Source organism: Coregonus clupeaformis, chromosome 8 (genome assembly GCF_020615455.1).
Source record: "Coregonus clupeaformis isolate EN_2021a chromosome 8, ASM2061545v1, whole genome shotgun sequence".
Taxonomy (NCBI): domain Eukaryota; kingdom Metazoa; phylum Chordata; class Actinopteri; order Salmoniformes; family Salmonidae; genus Coregonus; species Coregonus clupeaformis.
The window spans coordinates 28,179,874-28,205,895 of NC_059199.1; the positions used below are offsets into that span (position 1 = coordinate 28,179,874).

At 41.2% G+C, this 26,022-nt stretch overlaps 1 protein-coding gene across 2 annotated transcripts; it reads left to right on the forward strand.

The window, feature by feature from the left end:
- The first annotated feature begins 1,557 nt into the window (after positions 1–1,557).
- Positions 1,558–24,938, forward strand: LOC121571399 (pre-B-cell leukemia transcription factor-interacting protein 1). Of its 2 annotated transcripts, none has more exons than XM_041882818.1 (10): positions 1,558–1,773; positions 3,238–3,353; positions 9,393–9,474; positions 9,622–9,704; positions 12,775–13,387; positions 14,311–14,523; positions 18,141–18,178; positions 20,706–20,798; positions 22,304–22,487; positions 22,856–24,938. In XM_041882818.1, the coding sequence occupies exons 2-10, from the start codon at positions 3,276–3,278 to the stop codon at positions 23,935–23,937; spliced, it is 2,466 nt and encodes an 821-aa protein (XP_041738752.1). In that variant the 5' UTR covers positions 1,558–1,773; positions 3,238–3,275; the 3' UTR covers positions 23,938–24,938. The 2 variants fall into 2 exon arrangements, with proteins under 2 accessions (XP_041738752.1, XP_041738753.1); XM_041882819.2 differs by having other exon boundaries at positions 9,622–9,695.
- The last annotated feature ends 1,084 nt before the right edge of the window (positions 24,939–26,022 follow it).

Genomic DNA, 26,022 nt, shown 5'->3' on the forward strand with positions numbered 1-26,022 from the left:
ATAGAAAGAGGAGTGGGAGGCCCCGGTGCACAACTGAGCAAGATGACAAATACATTAGTGTCTAGTTTGAGAAACAGACACCTCATAGGTCCTCAACTGGCAGCTTCATTAAATAGTACCCGCAAAACACCAGTCTCAACGTCAACAGTGAAGAGGTGAACAGTGAACCTAGGCAGAGTTGCAAAGAAAAAGTCCAGTGTCTGTGTTCTTTTGCCCTTTTCATTTTATTGGCCAGTCTGAGATATGGCTTTTTATTTGCAACTCTGCCTAGAAGGTCAACATCCCGGAGTCGCCTCTTCACTGTTGATGTTGAGACTGGTGTTTTGCGGGTACTATTTAATGAAGCTGCCAGTTGAGGACCTGTTATATAATACAATTATATACATGCATAATATAGATTTTCTTCAGTTAGTAATAATAATATGCCATTTAGCAGACGCTTTTATCCAAAGCGTCATGCGTGCCCATACCTTGGCGTTACAAGCGCCGTGCTCTACCAGCTGAGCTACAGAGGACCACTACATAGTTAGTAAATGTGCATGCAATATTTAAGGTTTTATTTAAGGAGGTCAATGTGGTTTGGGATGAGATTTCATGGTTACAATTGTCGTAGTAAATATATTTGTCGTAGTGAATATGGAATGTGATATGATGAGTAAGATGTTGTGCTAAGATCTATTTAGGTCAGGAGCTTGTTTTGTATAAATTCTGTTCCTATCCAAGAACAATGGACAAAGGGTCCTATCTTGTCACCAGGTGGCCAAGGACAACACCCACGCCATAGGCCTCTCAGTTGTTCCATCTCACGAGTTTCCCTTGAGACACACAGACATCATCACTGTTGACACACACACACACACACACACACACACACATCATCACTGTTAACACACACACACACACACAAAATCCCCTCTTTTAGGCTGAACATTTGAAGACAGAGAACTCTACTCAGAGCCAATGCAACAGTGACACTAGCCTGGAGGGGACCTCGCCCAACTCATCAGGACCAATCAGAAGATCAGAACTACTAGAGTCAACCTACATCATTTATTGCATAAAATGTCTGCACACAATGTTTCGGGGCTCTCTTCAGATAGCTCCCTACGAGTTTGACGAACGAGTCCGTGCACGCGATTTCAGATATCTTTACCTCTGAATAAACTGCCTTTATTATACCATATCCACCCTGTCCAAAGTCTCTACTTGGTCTCAGTTCTCCAGTAAACTTGTGATTATCAACAAAATAAATTACAATAAGCCTACAGGTGTCCAACACAGACAGAGACAAAACTGTACAGTTTATTTTAGAATCTGACGAAAGTAGGAGGCAATAGTGAAACAGATGGGCAATCTCATGTAACAGGGTTGAAGTGGGATAGTCAGGCGGGAAGTCCCGACAAATATAGCTCAGTACAAACATGTCAATGTACGGCTGGTTGAAGATGCCTCCCCTCCCGTATATAATGTGCACATGCAATCATCTTATCATCCGTGAAAGAAGGGGTCTGTATCCATTACCTGCCACTTTCACCTGCGCGCGTCAATCAAGCCGTTTTCCTGACACAACACTTCACTCTGGTTGGCTGTTCTGTTTGAGGGCGGTGATGCAAACGGCCATATTGACATCCCATTGGAAAAGACCGTGTGCAGCATTGGAGTGACGCAGCTTGGAATTCCCAAATTTCCGATGTTCACGACAGGAACGCAGTCTGTAAAATAATACAAGGACTATCCGAGCTAAAACGGTGAAATTGAAGTGAAGTAAGCGGGGTAAGAACATGCTATTTACATGTCTAATATTACTTTGGAAGAAGTATTTTGTGTGGTCAACGCCTGGCTATTGGAAGCAGATGAGAGAGCGCTTAACTGTGAGAGCGATTGCATGCAGCCTTCTTTGTTTACCATGGGAAGCTGAGCAAAGTAGGCTGAGCAAAGTAGGCTGCATGTGTCTACAAACATTTGTTTCCAGTGAGTTTGGTGTCATGACTTCTAGTCTTACTTCACCTCTCGCTGGAGCAAACGGGGACAATTTACACAACTGAAATGTAAGCCTCTGGCTAAAAAGAGAACATGTCGTCCTGGTTTTGTCAAAGACTAATCCAAAGCTCTGGTTGTGTTAGCTACTAAGCTAACAACTAGCCTCCAGCCTAAGTGCCAACTGGATCTGACAATTTTTGCTAATATCTGAACGGCACAGATACGATGGATGCAATTTAGGCTACAGTGTGAGGCCCTAATCAAGCAATAATGAGTAGTTTGTTATTAGGATCCCCATTAGCTACTGCACATGCAGCAGCTACTCTTCCTGGGGTCCGCATAAAAGGTACAAATACATGACAAAGTACAGAACAGTAATAGACAAGAACACTATATTACATTAAATAAAATGGTATATATATATATATATATATATATATATATATATGAAAGACACCAAGAGACAAACATACTATTTACACACAATATACATGTTCTTATATACCGTACAGTTAAATTAGATATTTAGAAAGTGGAGAGGCGCTGTGATACAATATGTTTTTAATTAGTTTTTTAAAGCTACATTTGCTTTTTGCATGAGTAACCTCTGGTGCCAGACCATTCCACGATGACATGCCTCTATACATAACTAAGCGACGCATTAAATCGGTTTTTGGTGTGGGTACGGTGAAGAAACCCATAGTGGCGTGTCTGAAGTATACGCAAAGAGATCATACAAATAAGGATCCGTCTGTTTTTAAAATAGCCACCCCCCTTATCGCGATTCGTTAACAATGATTGCCACTTATCAATGTCCAAGGCTACATTTTTGCTACTCATCTTACTTTATAGGGCCTATAGGCTTTTGCGTCGGAAACATATTACAATTATTGCAACTGGAGTTTTAAGGTAGACTATGCAGTCTATTTCTCAGACAGTTCTCTTAATGTCAGATTCTTCAATGTAGGCCAACAATTGTGACAATGTGGTGTAATACAATTTCTGATATGTTGGTTTGAAAAGCACTTTTCCAATACTGTGGTAATATACTGTATCGTGATATTTTTTCTCTACTGAGATCCTTTTAGGCCTATATGAATTGAATTTCTTAAAATGCATAATAAGAAAACACAGTGCAAGTAGGCCACAGTCCTATTGGCCTATATGTAGAAACTGCAGACATTGTAAAACCACGAGTTATTGGGTAATTCATAATGACATTTGTTACATGAGTCAGTGAATCTCTGTCCTCTGCAGAATAAGTTGTAGTTGCTGTGCTGAGCATCAAGGGGGCGATGTCTGACAACAGCAGCAGCACAGGCAGCAGCCGCAGTGGATCCTCGACCAACAGTTGGACCATGCTGTTCCCAGAGGTAAGATATACACCCTGTACCAACCAAACCAGGGTTTCAAATACTTAAATCTATTAAAAATACTTTGTGCCGGTTTTAGCTTGCCTGGCTTAATAAATCAAAACTAATGTCCCAAAACTGCAAACCCCGCCCATCTGACACTCCTTGCCAGGTCTAGCTAAAATTTCTAGCCCAATGACCAATCAAAATCCACCCAAAAGGCCTGAGAGCTAGGACAACATTTCTTTACACTGCAAGAGAGGAGTTGCCACATTTATCCAATAAACCCCTTTTCCATAACGTTATTGAGCCAATTAAGACTATTGACAGAACTTGTAACGACTTTAGAGATTCGGTTTATAATTTGAAATAAATCCCTTTTGCGCATGTGCATAACTACAGTGCATTCGGAAAGTATTCAGATCCCTTCACTTTTTCCACATTTTATTCTAAAATTGATTTAATAGTTTTTTCCCCCCTCAATCTACACACAATACCCCATAATGACAAAGCAAAAACAGGTTTAGGAATATTTGCACATTTTATTCAAAATAAAACTGAAATATCACATTTACATAATTATTCAGACCCTTTCCACAGTACTTTGTTGAAGCACCTTTGGCAGCGATTACAGCCTCGAGTCTTCTTGGGTATGATGCTACAAGCTTGGCATACCTGTATTTGGGGAGTTTCTCCCATTCTTCTCTGCAGATCCTCTCAAGCTCTGTCAGGTTGGATGGAGAGCGTCGCTGCACAGCTATTTTCAGGTCTCTCCAGAGACCAAACTCCAAGCGGGCTGTCATGTGCCTTTTACTGAGGAGTGGCTTCCGTCTGGCCACTCAAACAAAGCCAGATTGGTGGAGTGCTGTAGAGATGGTTGTCCTTCAGGAAGGTTTTCCCACCTCCACAGAGGAACTCTGAAGCTCTGTCAGAGTGATCATCGGTTTCTTTGTCACCTCCCTGACCAAGGCCCTTCTCCCCCGATTGCTCAGTTTGGCCGGGTGGCCAGCTCTAGGAAGAGTCTTGGTGCTTCCAAACCTCTTCCATTTTTAAGAATGATGGAGGCCACTGTGTTCTTGGGGACATTCAATGCTGCAGACATTTTTTGGTACCCTTTCCCAGATCCTGTCTCGGCGCTCTACGGACAATTCCTTCGACCTCATGGCTTGGTCTTTGCTCTTACATGCGCTGTCAACTGTGGGACCTTATATAGACAGGTGTGTGCCTTTCCAAATCATGTCCAATCAATTGAATTCACCACAGGTGGACTCCAATCAAGTTGTAGAAACATCAAGGATGATCAATGGAAACAGGATGCACCTGAGCTCAATTTCGAGTCTCATAGCAGTACTTGAAAACGTGAATAAAACTGTAAATATATTATGCTACATACATACGTACGTATGTACATACATACCTACCTAGATAGTTTGTGTGTATGTATTGATATGTAGGCTACGTGTGTCTTTAAAAAAAAATGTATGTAGTTCTGAATACTTATGTAAATAAGGTATTTCTGTTTTATTTTGAATAAATTTGCGAAAATGTCTAAACCTGTTTTCGCTTTGTCATTTTGGGGTAATGAAGATATCAACACTTTCTAGAATTCGAAAGTAATCCGACGATGGGTAGTTTGTTCGCGCCGCCATGTTTGTTTTTTCGCGTCAACCAAAGATAATAAGAGGAGACAAGATGAGTCTGGTCTGTTTGCAGTATGCATGTTGAAGGAGGTGTGTCGTCTACGTTCATTCACTTCCAGAAGTTTACCCTTCACCTCATTTTAACATCTTTGGTCTGACCGATGTTTACGTGACACCCAGAATGCATTGTATAATGTCAACAAACATGGCGCCACACAGCTGGCAAATAGCTTAGCATTAGCTCATTATAATCAGTACAACCTTCAAAAAAGTATTTTGCACACATCCATTACAATCTATGCAATAATCGGAATGCATTATTTGTCACCAGTACTTGAAAACGTGAATAAAACTGTAAATATATTATGCTACATACATACGTACGTATGTACATACATACATACCTTGATAGTTTGTGTGTATGTATTGATATGTAGGCTACGTGTGTCTTTAAAAAAAAAATGTATGTAGTTCTGTCCTTGAGCTGTTCTTGTCTATTAATGTTCTGTATTATGCCATGTTTTGTGTGGACCCCAGGAAGAGTAGCTGCTGCTTTTGCAACAGCTAATGGTGATCCTAATAAAATACCAAATTCTACTGTATGCTAGAGTAGAAACGACAACACGATCTACAGAAAATAAGGCACTTACTTTGATACGAACACACACATGTCCAAAGTTTATTATTTGTAAGGTAAACAACAAGGAAGGCAATGCGAGCGCCAGCCAGAAAATGTGCCAATTTGTGCAAGACTGCGCAAATGTCTGCATACTTGATCTGCTTGGGCTCTCCTCGAAGAGAGAAGTTTGTCCGGCTCAGTAAGCCTCAAACATAAGTTGTCTGCAACGCTGAAATGAGCTACTTCTATGTGAATTAATGAGGCGGAACACACCTCAATTCAAACTGTTGGTAGAAAATACATCTTGTTAGAAAATAATTACAAATTGACAAGTTGAAACAGCCTATAGATAATTAGCAGGCAGCTCATGTTAACTGTCCTGTTGCGTAACAATCCCCCCCACCCTTCCATTTCAAATTTCCAGCCCTCGAGACCCAAGAACTGAGCATGGGTAAAACATTTCGCTTGATACGATTTTCCATAAGCAAAGTCGACATTCGAATGGAATTTAAACCACCTCTGAGTAAATGTATCTTATGCGCCCAATGTCGTTTGTCGCTGTTATTTCTTGATGCGCATCAGTTCTAGCTTGTTAATGTTTTATGGAAAAAGGGTTGGTAAAAATAATAATGACAATCCTAAATGGCCTGCAATTGGTAAAAAGTTGATACGACGTGCATGCGTGCTGCTCTGTCTCCACTCCCGCGACTCAGCCAATAGTGGACTCAGCTGCCTGCTGCAGCGCTCTCTCACACACAGCCCCCCCCATCTCACACACACACACCCCTCCAGCAGGGGCGGCCTGTTCAATAGGGCGATATGGGCGACGCACTGCCAAACGGGAAAAGGAAGGGATTTTTTTTCTAATCAATTATATCACGGCAACAGTAGTTATCAGTGTTGTAATCTATACGTCTGATCTGCCACAGTGCCACACTGCCACTAAATGTCGAATCAGGCTAAAGTCGTGCTTCAAATGGCTCCCCCTTTTGGGGCGATTTCAGTCAGGTTGAAAATCGCCCAGAAGTCTGTAATAGACTCCCATGTAAAATCTATTTTTTTAAATTTCAGAGCCTTCAATACAATCTCAATGGGTGTCTGTGGGCTTGCACTTACGCGCTTTCGTCATACGTTACGTAACCATGAACGTAACTGAGAAAAGAGTGGATTGTTTGAAAGAAGTTCCTTTTTGTCGGCGATTCGGCGAACAAATGAAGATAAATTGGCAACGAAACAATTAGGACCTCCCAGACCAAATTTAATAATTCAACAGGTTTCTACTAAAGGCGGAAAGTCCTACACCCGAGGATTTTCCAAAAATTGGTACGAACGAAAAAGACATTGCCACTCACTCAACTGGATGACGAGGGATACAGGCTAGCTGTCCGCCGCCACAACGATGAGGTTAGTGTTGATAATCACAAGTTTACTGGATGTGGATATGGTGTAATAAAGGCAGTTTATTCAGAGGTAAATATATCTGGAATCGCGTTCACGGACCCGTTCGTCAAACTCTTAGGGAGCTATAAATTAAGCCCCATTACTTACCATATCAGATAAGAGAAATTGCTGCAGCTACATATATTTTACATCCTGGCCCTACATAGTTCACTATTTGCATCACTTACCAAAATATTACATGTGGTCATATATGCTTGGAAAGTGGAGATGCCATAGAACGTCAAAAAAGTAAACATTGCTGGAGACACATTGCCGTTTTGGAGAAGACATCGCGTTTGCTAGCGAAGAGATTTGTTGTGGCAAATGAACTTGGGCTGGGAATTGCCAGGAACCTCACGATAAGATATATGCATCAGCATTGCGAGTCTCATGATTATATACGTATTGCGATTCGATACTGTGATTTTATTGCGCACCATATGTCTGTTGCAGAGGGATCAGAAAGCCATGAGAACGAGTTTTGATCAGTCATGGAAATAAAAGTGCTGAAAACAAATTTGCTCCCAATGTGAAAAGATTGAGAACAAGCTATGAAGGAACAATAATGGTGTTTTGGTGCAGGTACAGCCAACTAGCGCTAAAATATTGCGATATTGTCAATACAGTATATCGTAAAGTATCACTATGTAACTCGATTTCTTTCACCCCAATCCCTCAAATTAACGGTAAATAACTGAATTGTTTGCCCCACATTTAGCTAAGATGATTAGCTAGCCAGCTAAAATGTTTTATTTAGTTAGCAGTTGCATCTACAATAGTTTACTGTCAATAACATGTCTCCAAAAATGACGTGGTGTCTCCAATTGTGTTGACATTTTACAATTGCAATGCGCATCCATGAGTATCCACTTTCTGTAGCTCAGCTGGTAGAGCATGGTGCTTGTAACGCCAAGGTAGTGGGTTCGATCCCCGGGACCACCCATACACAAAAATGTATGCACGCATGACTGTAAGTCGCTTTGGATAAAAGCGTCTGCTAAATGGCATATTATTATTATTATTATTATTATTATTATTATTATTATCTGAAGAGAGCCCCGAAACATTGTGTGCAGACATTTTATGCAATAAATGAAGTAGGTTCAATCTAGTAGTTCTGATCTTCTGATTGGTCCTGATGAGTTGGGCGAGGTCCCCTGCAGGCTACTGTCACTGTTGCATTGGCTCTGAGTCGGGTTCTCTGTCTTCAAATGTTCAGCCTAAGAGAGGGGATTTTTGTGTGTGTGTGTGTGTGTGTGTGTTTAACAGTGATGATGTGTGTGTGTGTGTGTGTGTTTAACAGTGATGATGTGTGTGTGTGTGTGTTTGTGTGTGTGTGTGTGTCCTCAGAGCAAGAACTCGTGAGTTGGAAGAACTGAGAGGCCTATGGCGTGGGTGTTGTCCTTGGCCACCTGCTGACAAGGCTGACAAGATAGGACCCTTTTGTCCATTGTTATTGGATAGGAACAGAACTTATAACCAGCTCCTGACCTAAATAGATCTTAGCACAACATTTTACTCAACATATCATATTCCATATTCACTATAACAAATATATTTACTACGACATTAGCAAGAACCGCCACATCCTCAGCCGGCTAATCCAGTGTGTGAAGTTTTGCGGAGTGTTTGAGTTAGCTTTGCGAGGCAAAGATGAAACTGAGGGCTCCACCAACCCTGGTAAGCCAACACTTTTGAGATCAGTCAATAAATGCTTCTGGTATTGACTTATATGCTGCCCCTGTCTTCATGTTGTTGCTGGACATATCTTTTTTTAAATGTGTGTAGGTCACCTAAATCATCAGAAAAATTGCCCCTCCTGAGAATTTTTTCAGGAGCCGCCACTGCCCTCCAGTACTCCCCACCACTCACTTACTCAGCAACAGCCTGCCTGATAGTCAGCAGCACCAGGTCACAGTGAAATATATATATTTTCTTTAAAGAGAAATGCCATGGCGGCTGCGGTGCAACTTAGAAAGTAGCCCAGCAACCTGCGACCAATACATTTTCACCCGCAACATTGTTTTTCAAAGTAGGCCAATTTGCGGGGGAACCGCGGATATGGCAACCCTGCTCCAGGCAGACTCAAGCAAATGCTCAAAGTATTTGAAATCGAGGTCTGGTGCCAACACCTTGCCAACTGTGATAACAAAAGAATAGGCTGATCACCTAAACACAGCATTGGATGTCAGATTAGTATTCAATGCTGTGAGTTTTATATTACATTTCCACTTTACCCACATTTTGTGTCTGTGGCAGTGTGAATGAATGAATGGTGAGGTGAATAGGTTGAGTTGATCATGAGAACCCTATGCCCTCTATAATGAGATCATAATAACCCTAATGGCCTCTACATTTCAGGAAGCTGCTGAGAGCGTGGGTCCAGTGGATGATGGGACTGAGAGTCTTTGTGATGTCCCTAGTCTGTCAGAGGAAGTCACAGGTACCTAAGCTCTATCTTACACTGATACTGTTTCCCTATTCTGTTAGTGTCCTAATGTATGGATGTTGCATAATGAAGTTGTGTGGGTGGATGTAATTAATTTGTTATTCATGTAATGTTATTCATGTTTTGTTGATGCTGTTCCAGGGGCCACTGTGGAGTCTAAGATGAGTGACCCAGAGACTCCAGTAGAAACAGTTCTGTCAGAGGAGGGCCAACAGGTCTGTACTGTGAGTCCCTGATGAACACACTGCTTATTGAGGGTATCATTCTCACAGCATAATCTTTCATAACACAAAATTCAAAATGATGTCTGTTTTGTTATGTTATACAGTGAGAAAAAAGTATTTGATCCCCTGCTGATTTTGTACGTTTGCCCACTGACAAAGACATGATCAGTCTATAATTTTAATGGTAGGTTTATTTGAACAGTGAGACAGAATAACAACAAAGTAATCCAGAAAAACGCATGTCAAATATGTTATAAATTAATTTGCATTTTAATGAGGGAAATAAGTATTTGACCCCTCTGCAAAACATGACTTAGTACTTGGTGGCAAAACCCTTGTTGGCAATCACAGAGGTCAGACGTTTCTTGTAGTTGGCCACCAGGTTTGTACACATCTCAGGAGGGATTTTGTTCCACTCCTCTTTGCAGATCTTCTCCAAGTCAGCCTCGAAACCTTAATGACTTTTGGCAACTCAAACCTTCAGCTCCCTCCACAGATTTTCTATGGGATTAAGGTCTGGAGACTGGCTAGGCCACTCCAGGACCTTAATGTGCTTCTTCTTGAGCCACTCCTTTGTTGCCTTGGCCGTGTGTTTTGGGTCATTGTCATGCTGGAATACCCATCCATGACCCATTTTCAATGCCCTGGCTGAGGGAAGGATGGTTCTCACCCAAGATTTGACGGTACATGGCCCTGTCCATGGTCCCTTTGATGCGGTGAAGTTGTCCTGTCCCCTTAGCAGAAAAACACCCCCAAAGCATAATGTTTCCACTTCCATGTTTAACAGTGGGGATGGTAGGCAGCATTCCTCCTCCAAACACGGCGAGTTGAGTTGATGCCAAAGAGCTTGATTTTGGACTCATCTGACCACAACACTTTCACCCAGTTCTCCTCTGAATCATTCAGATGTTCATTGGCAAACTTCAGACGGCCCTGTATATGTGCTTTCTTGAGCAGGGGGACCTTGCGGGCGCTGCAGGATATCAGTCCTTCACGGCGTAGTGTGTTACCAATTGTTTTCTTGGTGACTATGGTCCCAGCTGCCTTGATCATTGACAAGATCCTCCCGTGTAGTTCTGGGCTGAATCCTCACCGTTCTCATGATCATTGCAACTCCACGAGGTGAGATCTTGCATGGAGCCCCAGGCCGAGGGAGATTGACAGTTCTTTTGTGTTTCTTCCATTTGCGAATAATCGCACCAACTGTTGTCACCTTCTCACCAAGCTACTTGGCGATGGTCTTGTAGCCCATTCCAGCCTTGTGTAGGTCTACAATCTTGTCCCTGACATCCTTGGAGAGCTCTTTGGTCTTGACCATGGTGGAGAGTTTGGAATCTGATTGATTTCTTCTGTGGACAGGTGTCTTTTATACAGGTAACAAGCTGAGATTAGGAGCACTCCCTTTAAGAGTGTGCTCCTAATCTCAGCTCATTACCTGTATAAAAGACACCTGGGAGCCAGAAATCTTTCTGATTGAGAGGAGGTCAAATACTTATTTCCCTAATTTAAAATGCAAATCAATTTATAACATTTTTGACATGTTTTTCTTGATTTTTTTGTTGTTATTCTGTCTCTCTCTGTTCAAATAAACCTACCATTAAAATTATAGACTGATCATTTCTTTGTCAGTGGGCAAACGTACAAAATCAGCAGGAGATCATACTTTTTTCCCTCACTGTACACTACCGTTCAAATGTTTGGGGTCACTTAGAAATGTCCTTGTTTTTGAAAGAAAAGCAATTTTTTTGTCCATTTAAAATAACATCAAATTGATCAGAAATACAGTGTAGACATTGTTAATGTTTTAAATGGCTATTGTAGCGGGAAACAGCATAATTTATTTGTATTTTTATGGAATATCTACATAAGCGTACAGAGGCCCATTATCAGCAACCATCAGTCCTGTGTTCCAATGGCATGTTGTGTTTGCTAATCCAAGTTTATCATTTTAAAATACTAATTGATCATTAGAAAACCCTTTTGCAATTATGTTAGCACAGCTGAAAACTGTTGTGCTGATTAAAGAAGCAATAAAACTGGCCTTCTTGAGACTAGTTGAGTATCTGGAGCATCAGCAATTGTGGGTTCGATTACAGGCTCAAAATGGCCAGAAACAAATAACTTTCTTCTGAAACTCGTCAGTCTATTCTTGTTCTGAGAAATGAAGGCTATTCCATGCGAGAAATTGCCAAGAAACTGAAGATCTCGTACAACGCTGTGTACTACTACCTTCACAGAACAGCGCAAATTGGCTCTAACCAGAATAGAAAGAGGAGTTGGAGGCCCCGGTGCACAACTGAGCAAGAGGACAAATACATTACATTAGTGTCTAGTTTGAGAAACAGACGCATCACAGGTCCTCAACTGGCAGCTTCATTAAATAGTACCCGCAAAACACCGGTCTCAACATCAACATTGAAGAGGCGACTCTGGGATGCTGACCTTCTAGAGTCCAGAGTTGCATAGAAAAAGTAATATCTCAGACTGACCAATAAAAATAAAAGATTAAGATGGGGAGTCTGAGATATGGCTTTTTCTTTGCAACTCTGCCTAGAAGGTCAGCATCCCGGAGTCGCCTCTTCAATGTTGACGTTGAGACTGGTGTTTTGCGGGTACTATTTAATGAAGCTGCCAGTTGAGGACTCAAGAAGGCCATTTTTATTGCTGCTTTAATCAGCACAACCGTTTTCAGCTGTGCAAACATAATTGCAAAAATGTTTTCTAACGATCAATTAGCCTTTTAAAATGATGAACTTGGATTAGCAAACTCAACGTGCCATTGGAACACAGGACTGATGGTTGCTGATAATGGGCCTCTGCACGCCTATGTAGATATTCCATTAAAAATCAGCCGTTTCCAGCTACAATAGCCATTTACAACATTAGCAATGTCTGATCAATTAGATTTATTTTAATGGACAAAAAATTGCTTTTCTTTTGAAAACAAGGACATTTCTAAGTGACCCTAAACTTTTGAACTGTAGTGTATGGCAAATTATGTCTATGGTTATAACTCATTATTACCAATTTACTATTCAAATTTGTGCTTTTATTCTCTTCTGATTCCCAGATTTGCCAGGAAACTGCTCTTGATACCTGCGAGGGCCCTGTCCCCTCCAGCCCTACCCTGTTAAGCCCATCCCCATCTAGCCATGCGCCCCTTGACCCTGACCTGGCGAGTCAACCTGAACCCCCCATAATCCATGATATGGTAACCAGCTCCCCCACTGACAATGAGCAACTCGCTGCCATGCCCTTTGTCACTCATGTCAACCTGGTTGTGCCACTGAATGCTCCCTTCACGGAACCACCCCCCTCAGAGGTTGAGCCTGAGTTAAGCCCTGTCCCTGAGAACTCCACCCTTGATACCTGCACTGATACAGGCCCTGTACCTGAGAGTCTTGCCCTAGAAACTAGTGCCGAACCTGACATGAGCGTTCACACAGAGACTCTCATCCCAACGGGCCCCCCATCTGACACTGTCACTAATATTGGCCCCCTCCCAGAGAGCTCCGAGGGGCCTCTAAGCCCAGCCCCAGAACCCCATGCTGCTCCAGAAAGCCCAGGTCCTGATAGTCCCCCTCCAGAGACCATGGGTTCAGTGGAGGCAGCAGAAGAGCCAGCACTAGGAAAGGAGGAGACAGAATTGCCTGAAAAAGTGACTGATATACCAAAGGAAGAAGGTATGGATTTGTGCACTAGGTTGGAAGTCAGTAAACATTTTGTGAGATGACATACAATTAACACTAGAACAACTGGGATTCTCAGCCTACAAGTACCTGCTAGAGAATGTTGTCTGGCGTCCCCTTTAGCCTACGCATCAGATTCACCTACTGTGTTGTAATCAACCTAAATAAATACCATCTTACAAAATAATAATAATAATAATAATAATTTGATTGATTGAATGTAATCATGTCTTAAGAATATTTAGTTTATTTTGAATATTTGTAAATTGTATATTTTGAAGTACATAAAATGCACGTACTATGTTTTGTATTGAAAAATGCATATGAAAAATGTATGCACTCACTAACTGTAAGTCGCTCTGGATAAGAGTGTCTGCTAAATGACTAAAATTTAAATGTAAAATGTATTATTCTACAAAGCCACTTTTTCATTTTTCTTGCAATAAAGACACTACAATCGAATACATTTTAGCCATTTTATTTGTAAACTCAATGAGTAATAGAATCCAATCCAGACAAATAATTTACCATAAACATAAGCACCAACGTTTGATAAATAATGTAAAACAGAAATGTGAAAGAGAGTCAACATCAGATGAAGACCCCAAATTGTCATCGCCATAGTACATTTTGGGCTCAATATCCAATCCTCCATCCGACTCCAGCTCATCCAAATTCAAACGTCAGTGGCCGTTGGACTATGGCGGTTCTAGTGTTAACACCCATGTTAACACACCCCAACTCAACAAACCGTTACAAAAACAAAATTTGCGTTAGAATTACATACAAGATAAATCTACATTCAGAGCATTCTACCATCTAATACTTTTGCATAAAAGTTTCAATAGCTTTAGTGCATGATTTTATTTCTCTCTGCTTATCATCGCTCTTTCTACTCTTCTCTGTTCCTCTGCTAGAATCTCCCAGTAGCTTTGACTTTGGAATAGCTGACACGAGTTCTGAGGAAGGAGGTGGTCTGAGGAGGAGAGATGTGGCACCAAAAATGACATCGGAAGATGAGGAGGTGGAGTTAAAAATGACAGAGAGGAAAGAGGAGAAGGGCTTCTCTATGAGCACATGCATTGTGGGTGCCCTGGTCCTGCTCTGTCTAGGGTCCCTCTTCCTCTCCGGTGAGTTCAGCCTGAACTAGGTTTTGCTAGTGTAATTTTGGACAGTTTGTAATGCACACTGGCTCAACAATGCCTCATTTTCATTCTTATGATAAAATCTATATAACTATAGCTGTATATACAGTGAATTCGGAAAGTATTCAGACCCCTTGACTTTTTCCACATTTTGTTAAGTTACAGCCTTATTCTGAAATGGATTAAATGCATTTTTCCCTCAATCTACACACAATAACCCATAATGACAAAGCGAAAACAGATTTTTAGAAATGTTTGCCAAAACAAAATAAGAAAAGAAATACCTTATTTACATAAGTATTCAGACCCTTTGCTATGAGACTCGAAATCGAGCTCAGGTGCATCCTGTTTCCATTGATCATCCTTGAGATGTTTCTACAACTTGATTGGAGTCCATCTGTAGTAAATTCAATTGATTGGACATGATTTGGAAAGGCACACACCTGTCTATATAAGGTCCCACAGTTGACAGTACATGTCAGAGCAGCAAAAACCACGCAGGCATGGGTGAACAGGGGGTACAGGAGTGGGTCTAGGGTGTCAGGTAAGGTGGAGGTGATATGATCCTTAACTAGCCTCTCAAAGCACTTCATGATGAGAAGTGAGTGCTACAGGGCGAAAGTCATTTAGTTCAGTTACCTTTGCTTTCTTGGATACAGGAACAATGATGGACATCTTGAAGCAAGTGGGGACAGCAGATTGGGATAGGGAGAGATTGAATATGTCCGTAAACATTCCAGCCAGCTGGTCTGCGCATGCTCTGAGGACGCAGCTAGGGATGCCGTCTGGGCCGGCAGCATTGCGAGGGTTAACACGCTTATGTCTTACTCACATCGGCCACAAGAGCCCACAGTCCTTGGGAGCGGGCCGTGTCAGTGGCACTGTGTTATCCTCAAAGTGGGCGAAGAAGGTGTTTAGCTTGTCCGGGAGCAAGACGTCGGTGTCCGAGACGTTGATGGTTTTCCCTTTGTAATCCGTGATTGTCTATAGACCCTGCTACATACAGTGGGGGGGGAAAAAAAGATGAGAGGCCTGTAATTTTCATCATAGGTACACGTCAACTATGACAGACAAAATTAGAATTTTTTTCTCCAGAAAATCACATTGTAGGATTTTTTATGAATTTATTTGCAAATTATGGTGGAAAATAAGTATTTGGTCAATAACAAAAGTTTCTCAATACTTTGTTATATACCCTTTGTTGGCAATGACACAGGTCAAACGTTTTCTGTAAGTCTTCACAAGGTTTTCACACACTGTTGCTGGTATTTTGGCCCATTCCTCCATGCAGATCTCCTCTAGAGCAGTGATGTTTTGGGGCTGTCGCTGGGCAACACAGACTTTCAACTCCCTCCAAAGATTTTCTATGGGGTTGATCTGAAGACTGGCTAGGCCACTCCAGGACCTTGAAATGCTTCTTACGAAGCCACTCCTTCGTTGCCCGGGCAGTGTGTTTGGGATCATTGTCATGCTGAAAGACCCAGCCACGTTTCATCTTCAATGCCCTTGCTGATGGAAGGAGGTTTTCACTCAAAATCTCACGATACATGGCCCCATTCATTCTTTCCTTTACACGGATCAGTCATCCTGGTCCCTTTGCAGAAAAACAGCCCCAAAGCATGATGTTTCCACCCCCATGCTTCACAGTAGGTATGGTGTTCTTTGGATGCAACTCAGCATTCTTTGTCCTCCAAACACGACGAGTTGAGTTTTTACCAAAAAGTTATATTTTGGTTTCATCTGACCATATGACATTCTCCAAATCCTCTTCTGGATCATCCAAATGCACTCTAGCAAACTTTAGACGGGCCTGGACATGTACTGGCTTAAGCAGGGGGACACGTCTGGCACTGCAGGATTTGAGTCACTGGCGGCGTAGTGTGTTACTGATGGTAGGCTTTGTTACTTTGGTCCCAGCTCTCTGCAGGTCATTCACTAGGTCCCCCTGTGTGGTTCTGGGATTTTTGCTCACCGTTCTTGTGATCATTTTGACCCCACGGGGTGAGATCTGCGTGGAGCCCCAGATCGAGGGAGATTATCAGTGGTCTTGTATGTCTTCCATTTCCTAATAATTGCTCCCACAGTTGATTTCTTCAAACCAAGCTGCTTACCTATTGCAGATTCAGTCTTCCCAGCCTGGTGCAGGTCTACAATTTTGTTTCTGGTGTCCTTTGACAGCTCTTTGGTCTTGGCCATAGTGGAGTTTGGAGTGTGACTGTTTGAGGTTGTGTACAGGTGTCTTTTATACTGATAACAAGTTCAAACAGGTGCCATTAATACTGGTAACGAGTGGAGGACAGAGGAGCCTCTTAAAGAAGAAGTTACAGGTCTGTGAGAGCCAGAAATCTTGCTTGTTTGTAGGTGACCAAATACTTATTTTCCACCATAATTTGCAAATAAATTCATTAAAAATCCTACAATGTGATTTTCAGGATAATTTTTTTCTCAATTTGTCTGTCATAGTTGACGTTTACCTATGATGAAAATTACAGGCCTCTCATCTTTTTAAGTGGGAGAACTTGCACAATTGGTGGCTGACTAAATACTTTTTTAGATGGCATTATGAGGAAGGAAATTTATGTGGATATATTGAAGCAACATCTCAAGACATCAGTCAGGAAGTTAAAGCTTGGTCGCAAATGGGTCTTCCAAATGGACAATGACCCCAAGCATACTTCCAAAGTTGTGGCAAAATGGCTTAAGGACAACAGTCAAGGTATTGGAGTGGCCATCACAAAGCCCTGACCTCAATCCTATAGAAAATGTGTGGGCAGAACTGAAAAAGCGTGTGTGAGCAAGAAGGCCTACAAACCTGACTCAGTTACACCAGCTCTGTCAGGAGGAATGGGCCAAAATTCACCCAACTTATTGTGGGAAGCTTGTGGAAGGCTACCCAACACGTTTTACCAAAGTTAAACAATTTAAAGGCAATGCTACCAAATACTAATGTATATAAACTTCTGACCCACTGGGAATGTGATGAACTAAATAAAAGCTGTAATAAATCATTCTCTCTACTATTATTCTGACTTTTCACATTCTTAAAATAAAGTGGTGATCCTAACTGACCTAAGACAGGGAGTATTTACAAGGATTAAATGTCAGGAATTGTGTAAAACTGAGTTTAAATGTATTTGGCTAAGGTGTATGTAAACTTCCGACTTCAACTGTACATATTACCTCGACTAACCTGTACCCCCGCACATTGTTTCGGTACTGGTACCCCCTGTATATAGCCTCGTTATTTTATTGTTGCTCTTTCATGTTTTTACTTTAGTTTATTTAATTCATATTTTCTTAACTGCATTGTTGGTTAAGGTCTTGAAAGTAAGCATTTCACCGTAAGGTCTACACCTGCTGTATTTGGTGCATGTGACAAATGAAAATTGTTTTGATGTTTGGTCAGGCATGCGAATGGTCAGGCATGCGAATGGTCAGAGACTGTGCCATTGACCAAATAACTTCCCAACAATTTTATGCTCTCGTGGAGTAGTTCAAAATTGGCTTTGCATTTTGGATGATAAAATATATGCAGGTGTGTTTAATATATGTTAAATATGTTTGGAAAATGTGGTTTGATGTATTGTTTTCTTTTTTGACAGATGACTCAGATGAGCTGAGCGGGACAGAACAAAACCAGGTCTGTTGCTCTATCCTACCTTCTCGGTCATCGTCACTTTCAACAATGTTTTATTGGGATGAAAGTTAAAGGAACTGGACGAACTTAGAGAAAAATGTGTAATGGAATGATATTAATGGGGCAATCTGCTGTTAAAACAACAAAGCACTCGCTCCGCCATGGTTTTGGTAAACAGTTGAGGGATGGGGCTGGAGGAATGTAAGTCTCAAATTCATACACAGAGCTATGGACGCAAGGACTGACTATCCATGAGATCCAAATGATAATTTGAACAATTTTTTGAGGCTGTACAGTGTTTACAATTTACATTGCTTTCAAACCGAGTGTAACAAGCTTATATTTTGGGTTCTGTTGGGGTACGACAGTTGAACTAAGCTCATGAGGCATTTTATAAATTATATTTTTAATAATCGATGGGTGTATATAATTACTTTAAAAGTCAAAAAATTTATGTACCAATGGCCGATTGACCCTTTAATCAGTAATTAACATCTTCCTTGTTAGACAAATGTTTTATAAGATATGCACAAAATGTTTGCTTTGCAATGTTTACAGTTGAAGTCGGAAGTTTACATACACCTTAGCCTTCACAACAATTGAACCTCTCTCTTTGAAGTTCTTAATGATCCGATAAATGGTTGATTTAGGTGCAATCTTACTAGCAGCAATATCCTTGCCTGTGAAGCCCTTTTTGTGCAAAGCAATGATGACGGCACGTGTTTCCTTGCAGGTACAGTGAGGGGGAAAAAAGTATTTGATCCCCTGCTGATTTTGTACGTTTGCCCACTGACAAAGAAATGATCAGTCTATAATTTTAATGGTAGGTTTATTTGAACAGTGAGAGACAGAATAACAACAACAAAAATCCAGAAAAACGCATGTCAAAAATGTTATAAATTGATTTGCATTTTAATGTGGGAAATAAGTATTTGACCCCCTCTCAATCAGAAAGATTTCTGGCTCCCAGGTGTCTTTTATACAGGGAACGAGCTGAGATTAGGAGCACACTTTGCAATTAATTGCAATTCATCTGATCACTCTTCATAACATTCTGGAGTATATGCAAATTGCCATCATAAAAACTGAGGCAGCAGATTTTGTGAAAATTAATATTTGTGTCATTCTCAAAACCTTTGACCACGACTGTACACTACCGTTCAAAAGTTTGTGGTCACTTAGAAATGTCCTTGTTTTCCATGAAAACATACATGAAATGAGTTTGAATAGGAAATATAGCAAAATGAATAGGAAATGTAGGCATTGACAAGGTTAGAAATAATGATTTTTAATTGAAATAATAATTGTGTCCTTCCAACTTTGCTTTCGTCAAAGAATCCTCCATTTGTAGCAATTACAGCCTTGCATACCTTTTGGCATTCTAGTTGTCAATTTTTGAGGTAATCTGAAGAGATTTCACCCCATGCTTCCTGAAGCACCTCCCGCAAGTTGGATTGGCTTGATGGGCACTTCTTACGTACCATACGGTCAAGCTGCTCCCACAACAGCTCAATAGGGTTGAGATCCGATGACTGTGCTGGCCACTCCATTATAGACAGAATACTAGCTGACTGCTTCTTCCCTAAATAGTTATTGCATAGTTTGGAACTGTGCTTTGGGTCATTGTCCTGTTGTAGGAGGAAATTGGCTCCAATCAAGCGCCGTCCACAGGGTATGGCATGGCGTTGCAAAATGGAGTGATAGCCTTCCTTCTTCAAGATCCATTTTACCCTGTACAAATCTCTCACTTTACCACCACCAAAGCACCCCCAGACCATCACATTGCCTCCACCATGCTTGACAGATGGCATCAAGCACTCCTCCAGCATATTTTCATTTGACGAGTTTCAGAAGAAAGTTATTTGTTTCTGGCCATTTTGAGCCTGTAATCGATCCCACAATTGCTGATGCTCCAGATACTCAACTAGGCTCAAGAAGGCCAGTTTTATTGCTTCTTTAATCAGCACAACAGTTTTCAGCTGTGCAAACATAATTGCATTTTCTAATGATCAATTAGCCTTTTAAAATGATGAACTTGGATTAGCAAACACAACGTGCCATTGGAACACAGGACTGATGGTTGCTGATAATGGGCCTCTGTACGCCTATGTAGATATTCCATTAAAAATCAGCCATTTCCAGCTACAATAGCCATTTACAACATTAACAATGTCTACACTGTATTTCTGATCAATTTGATATTATTTTAATGGACAAGAAAATTGCTTTTCTTTCGAAAAACAAGGACATTTTTAAGTGACCCCAAACTTTCATCAAAGCTGTCTTCAAGGCAAAGGGTGGCTACTTTGAAGAATCTCAAATATAAAATATATTTTGATTTCTTTAAAAATGTTTGGTTACTACATGATTCCATATGTGTTATTTCATAGTTTTGATGTCTTCACTATTATTCTACAATGTAAAAGTAAAGAAAAACTCTTGAATGAGTACATGTGTCCAAACTTTTGACTGGTTCTGTATATATAATGCTGTGTTGTGGATTGTCTGTGATTTGTATTCTGCTGGACAGGACTGGCTAAATGATCCTCAGGAGATGAAGGAGCTTTTGGATAAACTGACACAAGAAAATCAGCAAATCTCCCAGTTAGAAACACAACTCCAGGTGAGCCCATGAACCATATAATTATTTAGGAGTGGCTGTGGATCTGACTTTTTCGGGATCTTCAGTCCGCTGGACTAGAAGATCCTGAGCTTCCCGACGCTTCTGCTCGTATGCGGATCATGTTATGTGCATGTGTATATTCTCTACTTTACGGGCAGAGAACAGGCTACTCAGGCGAATGGTGCTCATTTAATAAAGTTGGATCAAAGCTGAATCAATGTTTGCAATATCAAACTATGAAAAATGTATGCACTCACTAACTGTAAGTCGCTCTGGATAAGAGCGTCTGCTAAATGACTAAAATGTGATAATGATCAGTATTCCACATAACAGAATGAATCATTACTATTATATTTGGTTCTGTTTTGTAGAATGCTGTGATCATTATGTGCTCTTGCACACATTGATTCAGTTTTGATCTAACTTTATTAAACGAGCACCATTCGCCTGAGTAGCCTGTTCTCTGCGCGTAAAATAGAGAATATGAACGTGATCCATACATACGTGGAGGCTTTGGGAAGCTCCAGGAAGCTCCTGATCTTAGGACTAAAAGATCACGAAGAAGTCGTATCCACAGCCACAGCCTAACAATTTTACATTCAAGAAATATTTTCCTTATCCTTATTTATTATTGTCCTACCTTCCTAAGAATAAAGCAAGGTTTTCCCCTCTCTGTTACAGGCCCACAAAGAGGAACTTGACAAAATTACAATTAAATCTATTTCAGTCTCACTTCGTAATGCAACAACATTTTTCAAAAGTTACATTTGGTGTAGACTTTCTACAGGCTCTGTATCTAGTAATCATCTGCAGACGTCATTGCAGCAGGGAGTTCTGTTTCGTCCTGCAGCGCAGAGGACTTGAGGTGTAACACAACTGTAAATGTGTTAATGATTTGAAAACTGAGATGAGACCAGTTGAGAGAGCTGACAAATGACCATTCAAGATCATGAATGCAATACAGACTGCAATGCCTTCAGTGTTTTTATATTGGAAATAAACTCTTTAGTCAAGTGCCTATGCGCCTGTAGTGCCGATACAAAGACTTTGAGGCTCTATGACTAAGATGTGCTGTACCAACAGGTTTGTTCCCTGATCTGGATGACTGTAGGTCTGTAGAAAAATAAGAAATGCAGTTAGCTTTTATGATAGCTAATTCTCACTCACTCGCCGAAGCGCTAATCCTTTCTCACCCTTGAATACTGTGATCATTGTGGTCTTGCTGACATTGATTCAGTTTTGATCTAACTTTATTAAACGAGCACCATTCGCCTGAGTAGCTTGTTCTCTGTGCGTAAAGTAGAGAATCTACACAGGCGCAGAACGTGATCCACACATGCGCTGATGCTTCGGAAAGCTCAGGATCTTTGGACTAAAAGATCCCGAAAAAGTTGGATCTGCAGCCACGGCCTAATTATTTTACATTTAAGAAATATTTTTACAATCTTTATTATTATGTCCTACCTTCCTAAGAATAAAGCAACGTTTTCCCCTCTCTGTTACAGGCCCATAAAGAGGAACTTGACTCAGCACTAAATGCAGGATCAGCAACGGGTAATGACAACAGAAAAGGAGATCTGGAGCAAAAAAATACTAAGATGAAAGAAGAGCTGTCATCCCTTCCTGGCCTGAAGGAGGAGCTGGAGACGCTGAGGGCTAGAGTGACCGAACTGTCCCAACTCACAGAAGGTACAGTATTTTCATTAGTCTTTCTTCCATTGATAATATCCATCATTTGTTTGATAATGTATAAATAGAAGTCAGTATTTCGGTTAATTCGAATAAGGCAGCTCATTCAGGAAGTAAACTACTTCTCAATGAACTGTAAACTAGAAGCTATTTATTTCAAAAGTTGTTCTATTATTTTATTAAATCAATTCCTAAATTGACTGCCTTCAATTTGAATTTACCCCAACCCTGATCAAAGTGAACTGTATGGTTCAGTGGAGGTTTAAATACTGTTGTGAATCTCTTCTTCAACATGTATGTAACATAATTCTCTGGTTTGGTAGCTGAATGCTGTAACTCACTGATTTGTTCTGATATGTCTACCTCAGCCAACCAGGAAACACCCCCACCACCCTCAAGCCCAACTCCACCCCCTACTGGCCAACCTGGGATTAGCAGCCAGAGTAGCACCACAGCAGAGCCCAAAAGGAGGAGGGATCCGAGAGAGGGGGCCAGGGTGAAGGAAGAGCTTCAGAGGCAGAAGGTGCTGTTGGAGGAAAGCAGGAAGAGACTGGAGGGGATGAAGAAGGATGGGGGGTATAAGAAGGATGGAGGGTACCAGAAGATGGTGAGGGAGAACCTGGCTGAGATCCAGAAGAGACTCAGTGAGCAGGTGGAGAAGATGGGGAACAGGATTGAGGGCAAGAAGAAGCCAAGGGAGAGCGGGAACAAGAGGGACGAGAAGAAAGCCAAGGACAACGGCAAAGACCACTGGAAAAAGGAGTGGAAGGGAGAGAAGGACTGGAAACACGGCAAAGACAAGAATGAGGGCGGATGGAAAGAGAAAGACAAGAGGAAGGAGAGGGACTGGAAGGCAAACAAACAAAACTCTCATAAAGAGGCCTGGAGGAAATCCCAGGATGAGTGGGAGAGAAAGAAGAACGAGCGCAGGATGGACAGGGATAAAAGAAAGCAGGAGAGGCCCTGGCAGTCCAGGAAAGACTACAAGAAAGACTCCAACCATCACTCCAACCATCAGCAGCAACATCACCACCACCAGCCCCATCAGTATGACCACACCAGCTTCTGGAAGCACCAGGAGGAGAAACTTGGACGCAACGTTCGCTCCCTGGCGGGCTGTAGCGGTGTGGAGGACTGCGCTAGCCAGGAAGGGCTCTTTCCTGTTGAACTGTCTGAATTCGAGGAGTTGTTAGACGGCTACCTGAGCAAGCTGGAGAGGGCTACTCCGGACAGCAAGGCCGAGATCCAGAAGTTGGTCGACATGTTTTTTCAAGACGGTGTGTTCGTCCATGACAAAGTTCTCTTCAGTGACTTCGCTGAAGATGTGGCGGACATTTTAGAGGACATGGCAGACATTTTGGAGGTTGATGGGCAGGATGATGAAGTCCTGGAGGAGGCGATGGAGGAGTTTGAGCGAGAAGCTTTGTGGAAGTTTGCAGCCACTGCATAGATAGAAAGGAACCAGACGAAAATGGAACACCAAGATACAGCAATAGTATTACATGGTGGTTTATAGCAGGTGTTGTTGCCTTTGAAGGGCTTCCGGCTCAAGAAGGAATGATCTTGCATCTCGTAAACATGTCCCTAGCTCTGCATCTGTAATTAGCTGAAGTCATTCTTGTCTGTTGGGACTCAGTTGTTACCTACCTATGTCACTTCATGTTATGTCTTCAATGCCAAGTCCTACATATTGACAGTTGTGTGGAGTTGATTTACCTATAGTGTTTGGCACTTATAAAATTGAATGTCACAATTCAAGTTCAAAACCGGGTCAGATACACAGCAATGTGAACTCTTTGCTCCCACAACAACTGATTTTCTGATCAGTCTCTTCTCTGTTGTCATGGTTAGGATCAGATCTAGTTGAACCGGTTCTGTATCAGCTCTGCTAGCTTCTGTTGTATCAGCTCTGCAAACATACAGTGCTGTGTAGGCACTTGGCCCTTAGTCCTTGGTTTCTGGTTTTCACTAATTGTCTTACCCTTTAAGTATAACTGTCGGCGAAAGCAGAACATTCTGGAACATTTTCAAGTTTTAATGTCACATGCACAAGTACAGTGAAATGCCTTTCTTGCAAACTCAAAACCCCTCAATGCAATAATCAATAACAATGTACTACTAGAAAAAAACAAGAATAGGAAATATGAAGTACACAATTAAGTAAGCATACTATATACAGGAAATATTTTTAAAAGTCTGATCCAATACCATATTTACATGTGCAGGGATACTGGAGGGATGGAGGTCGATTTGTATAGGGGTTAGGGGACTAGGCATCAGGATATAAGATTAACAGAGTAGCAGCAGCTTGTGGGTGTGCGGGTGTGTAGAGTCAGTATAAATGTATGTGCATATTATCTGTGAGTGAGAAAATTATGGAGTGAGTGTGTAGGCCCTGTGAGTGTGCATTGAGAGTGCAAATATTGAAATTAAAGGTCAATATAGATACAAGGTAAACTCAGTTCGTGTAGCTATTTTGTTAGCTATTTATCAGTCGTATTGCTTGGGGATAGAAGCTGTTCAATCAGCCTGTTGGTGTCAGATTTGATGAACCGGTACTATCTGAACAGACTGGACGGAGGCCCAGCGCTGCTGCCTCAACCTCTTTGACACAAGCAATAGTTCTTATTTCTTATTCACACTGAGACCATGATTGTGCGGTCCTAATGTAGCAGGAATCGGTTCTAATATATCTCAGTGTACAATGTTGTGCTGAGTTAGCCATAGACATACAGTAGATGGAGTGCAAAACCATATTGGCAATTTGACACATCTGAACGATTGTTTTTGACACATTTTGATCACTCCGTGGGATTTTCAATGAGCACTTATCGGTTGCATTTTCCTTTTTTAAAAGTTATTTTGATTACTGTAATTTAACCTGGAAAATACCCAATAACACGATTGTGGGATGTGTCTATATGAGACAGGTTTAACTGGTGTTTTATCAAGCAATGCCATTTACATAGTTTATGCCAGATTTAAAAGTCAAACTAAGTACAAGGTTAGGATATTAGTACATATTAAAAGTAACTGTTGGTAATTTACAGGAGTTGAAGCTGTACACATTTCAGGATGACTGCTTCCCTTGTTTTTATATTTATCTGTTGTCACAATCACTGTATCAATTACATTCGGCATGAAGTGTTTGTTTTCCATATATTCAATTCAGGTTTTCATAGCTTATTTGTGTTTTTTAAGGAAAGATGAGACTAGTCCCTAATTTTGCTTGTCCTGGCCTCAACAACACATTTATCGCTTCAACTTAAAACCAACTCTAGCTGTTAAAATGTCATGTGTCTATCCCAGACAGTATATAATGTCAAATTAATTGCTTGAAAGTCTGTGACATTTTATTTAGTGAAGATTTTGTTTCTGCCAGCTACAGTTGAAGTCGGAAGTTTACATACACCTTAGCCAAATACATTTAAACTCAGTTTTTCACAATTCCTGACATTTAATCCTAGTAAAAATTCCATGTCTTAGGTCAGTTACGATCACCACTTTACTTTAAGAATGTGAAATGTCAGAATAG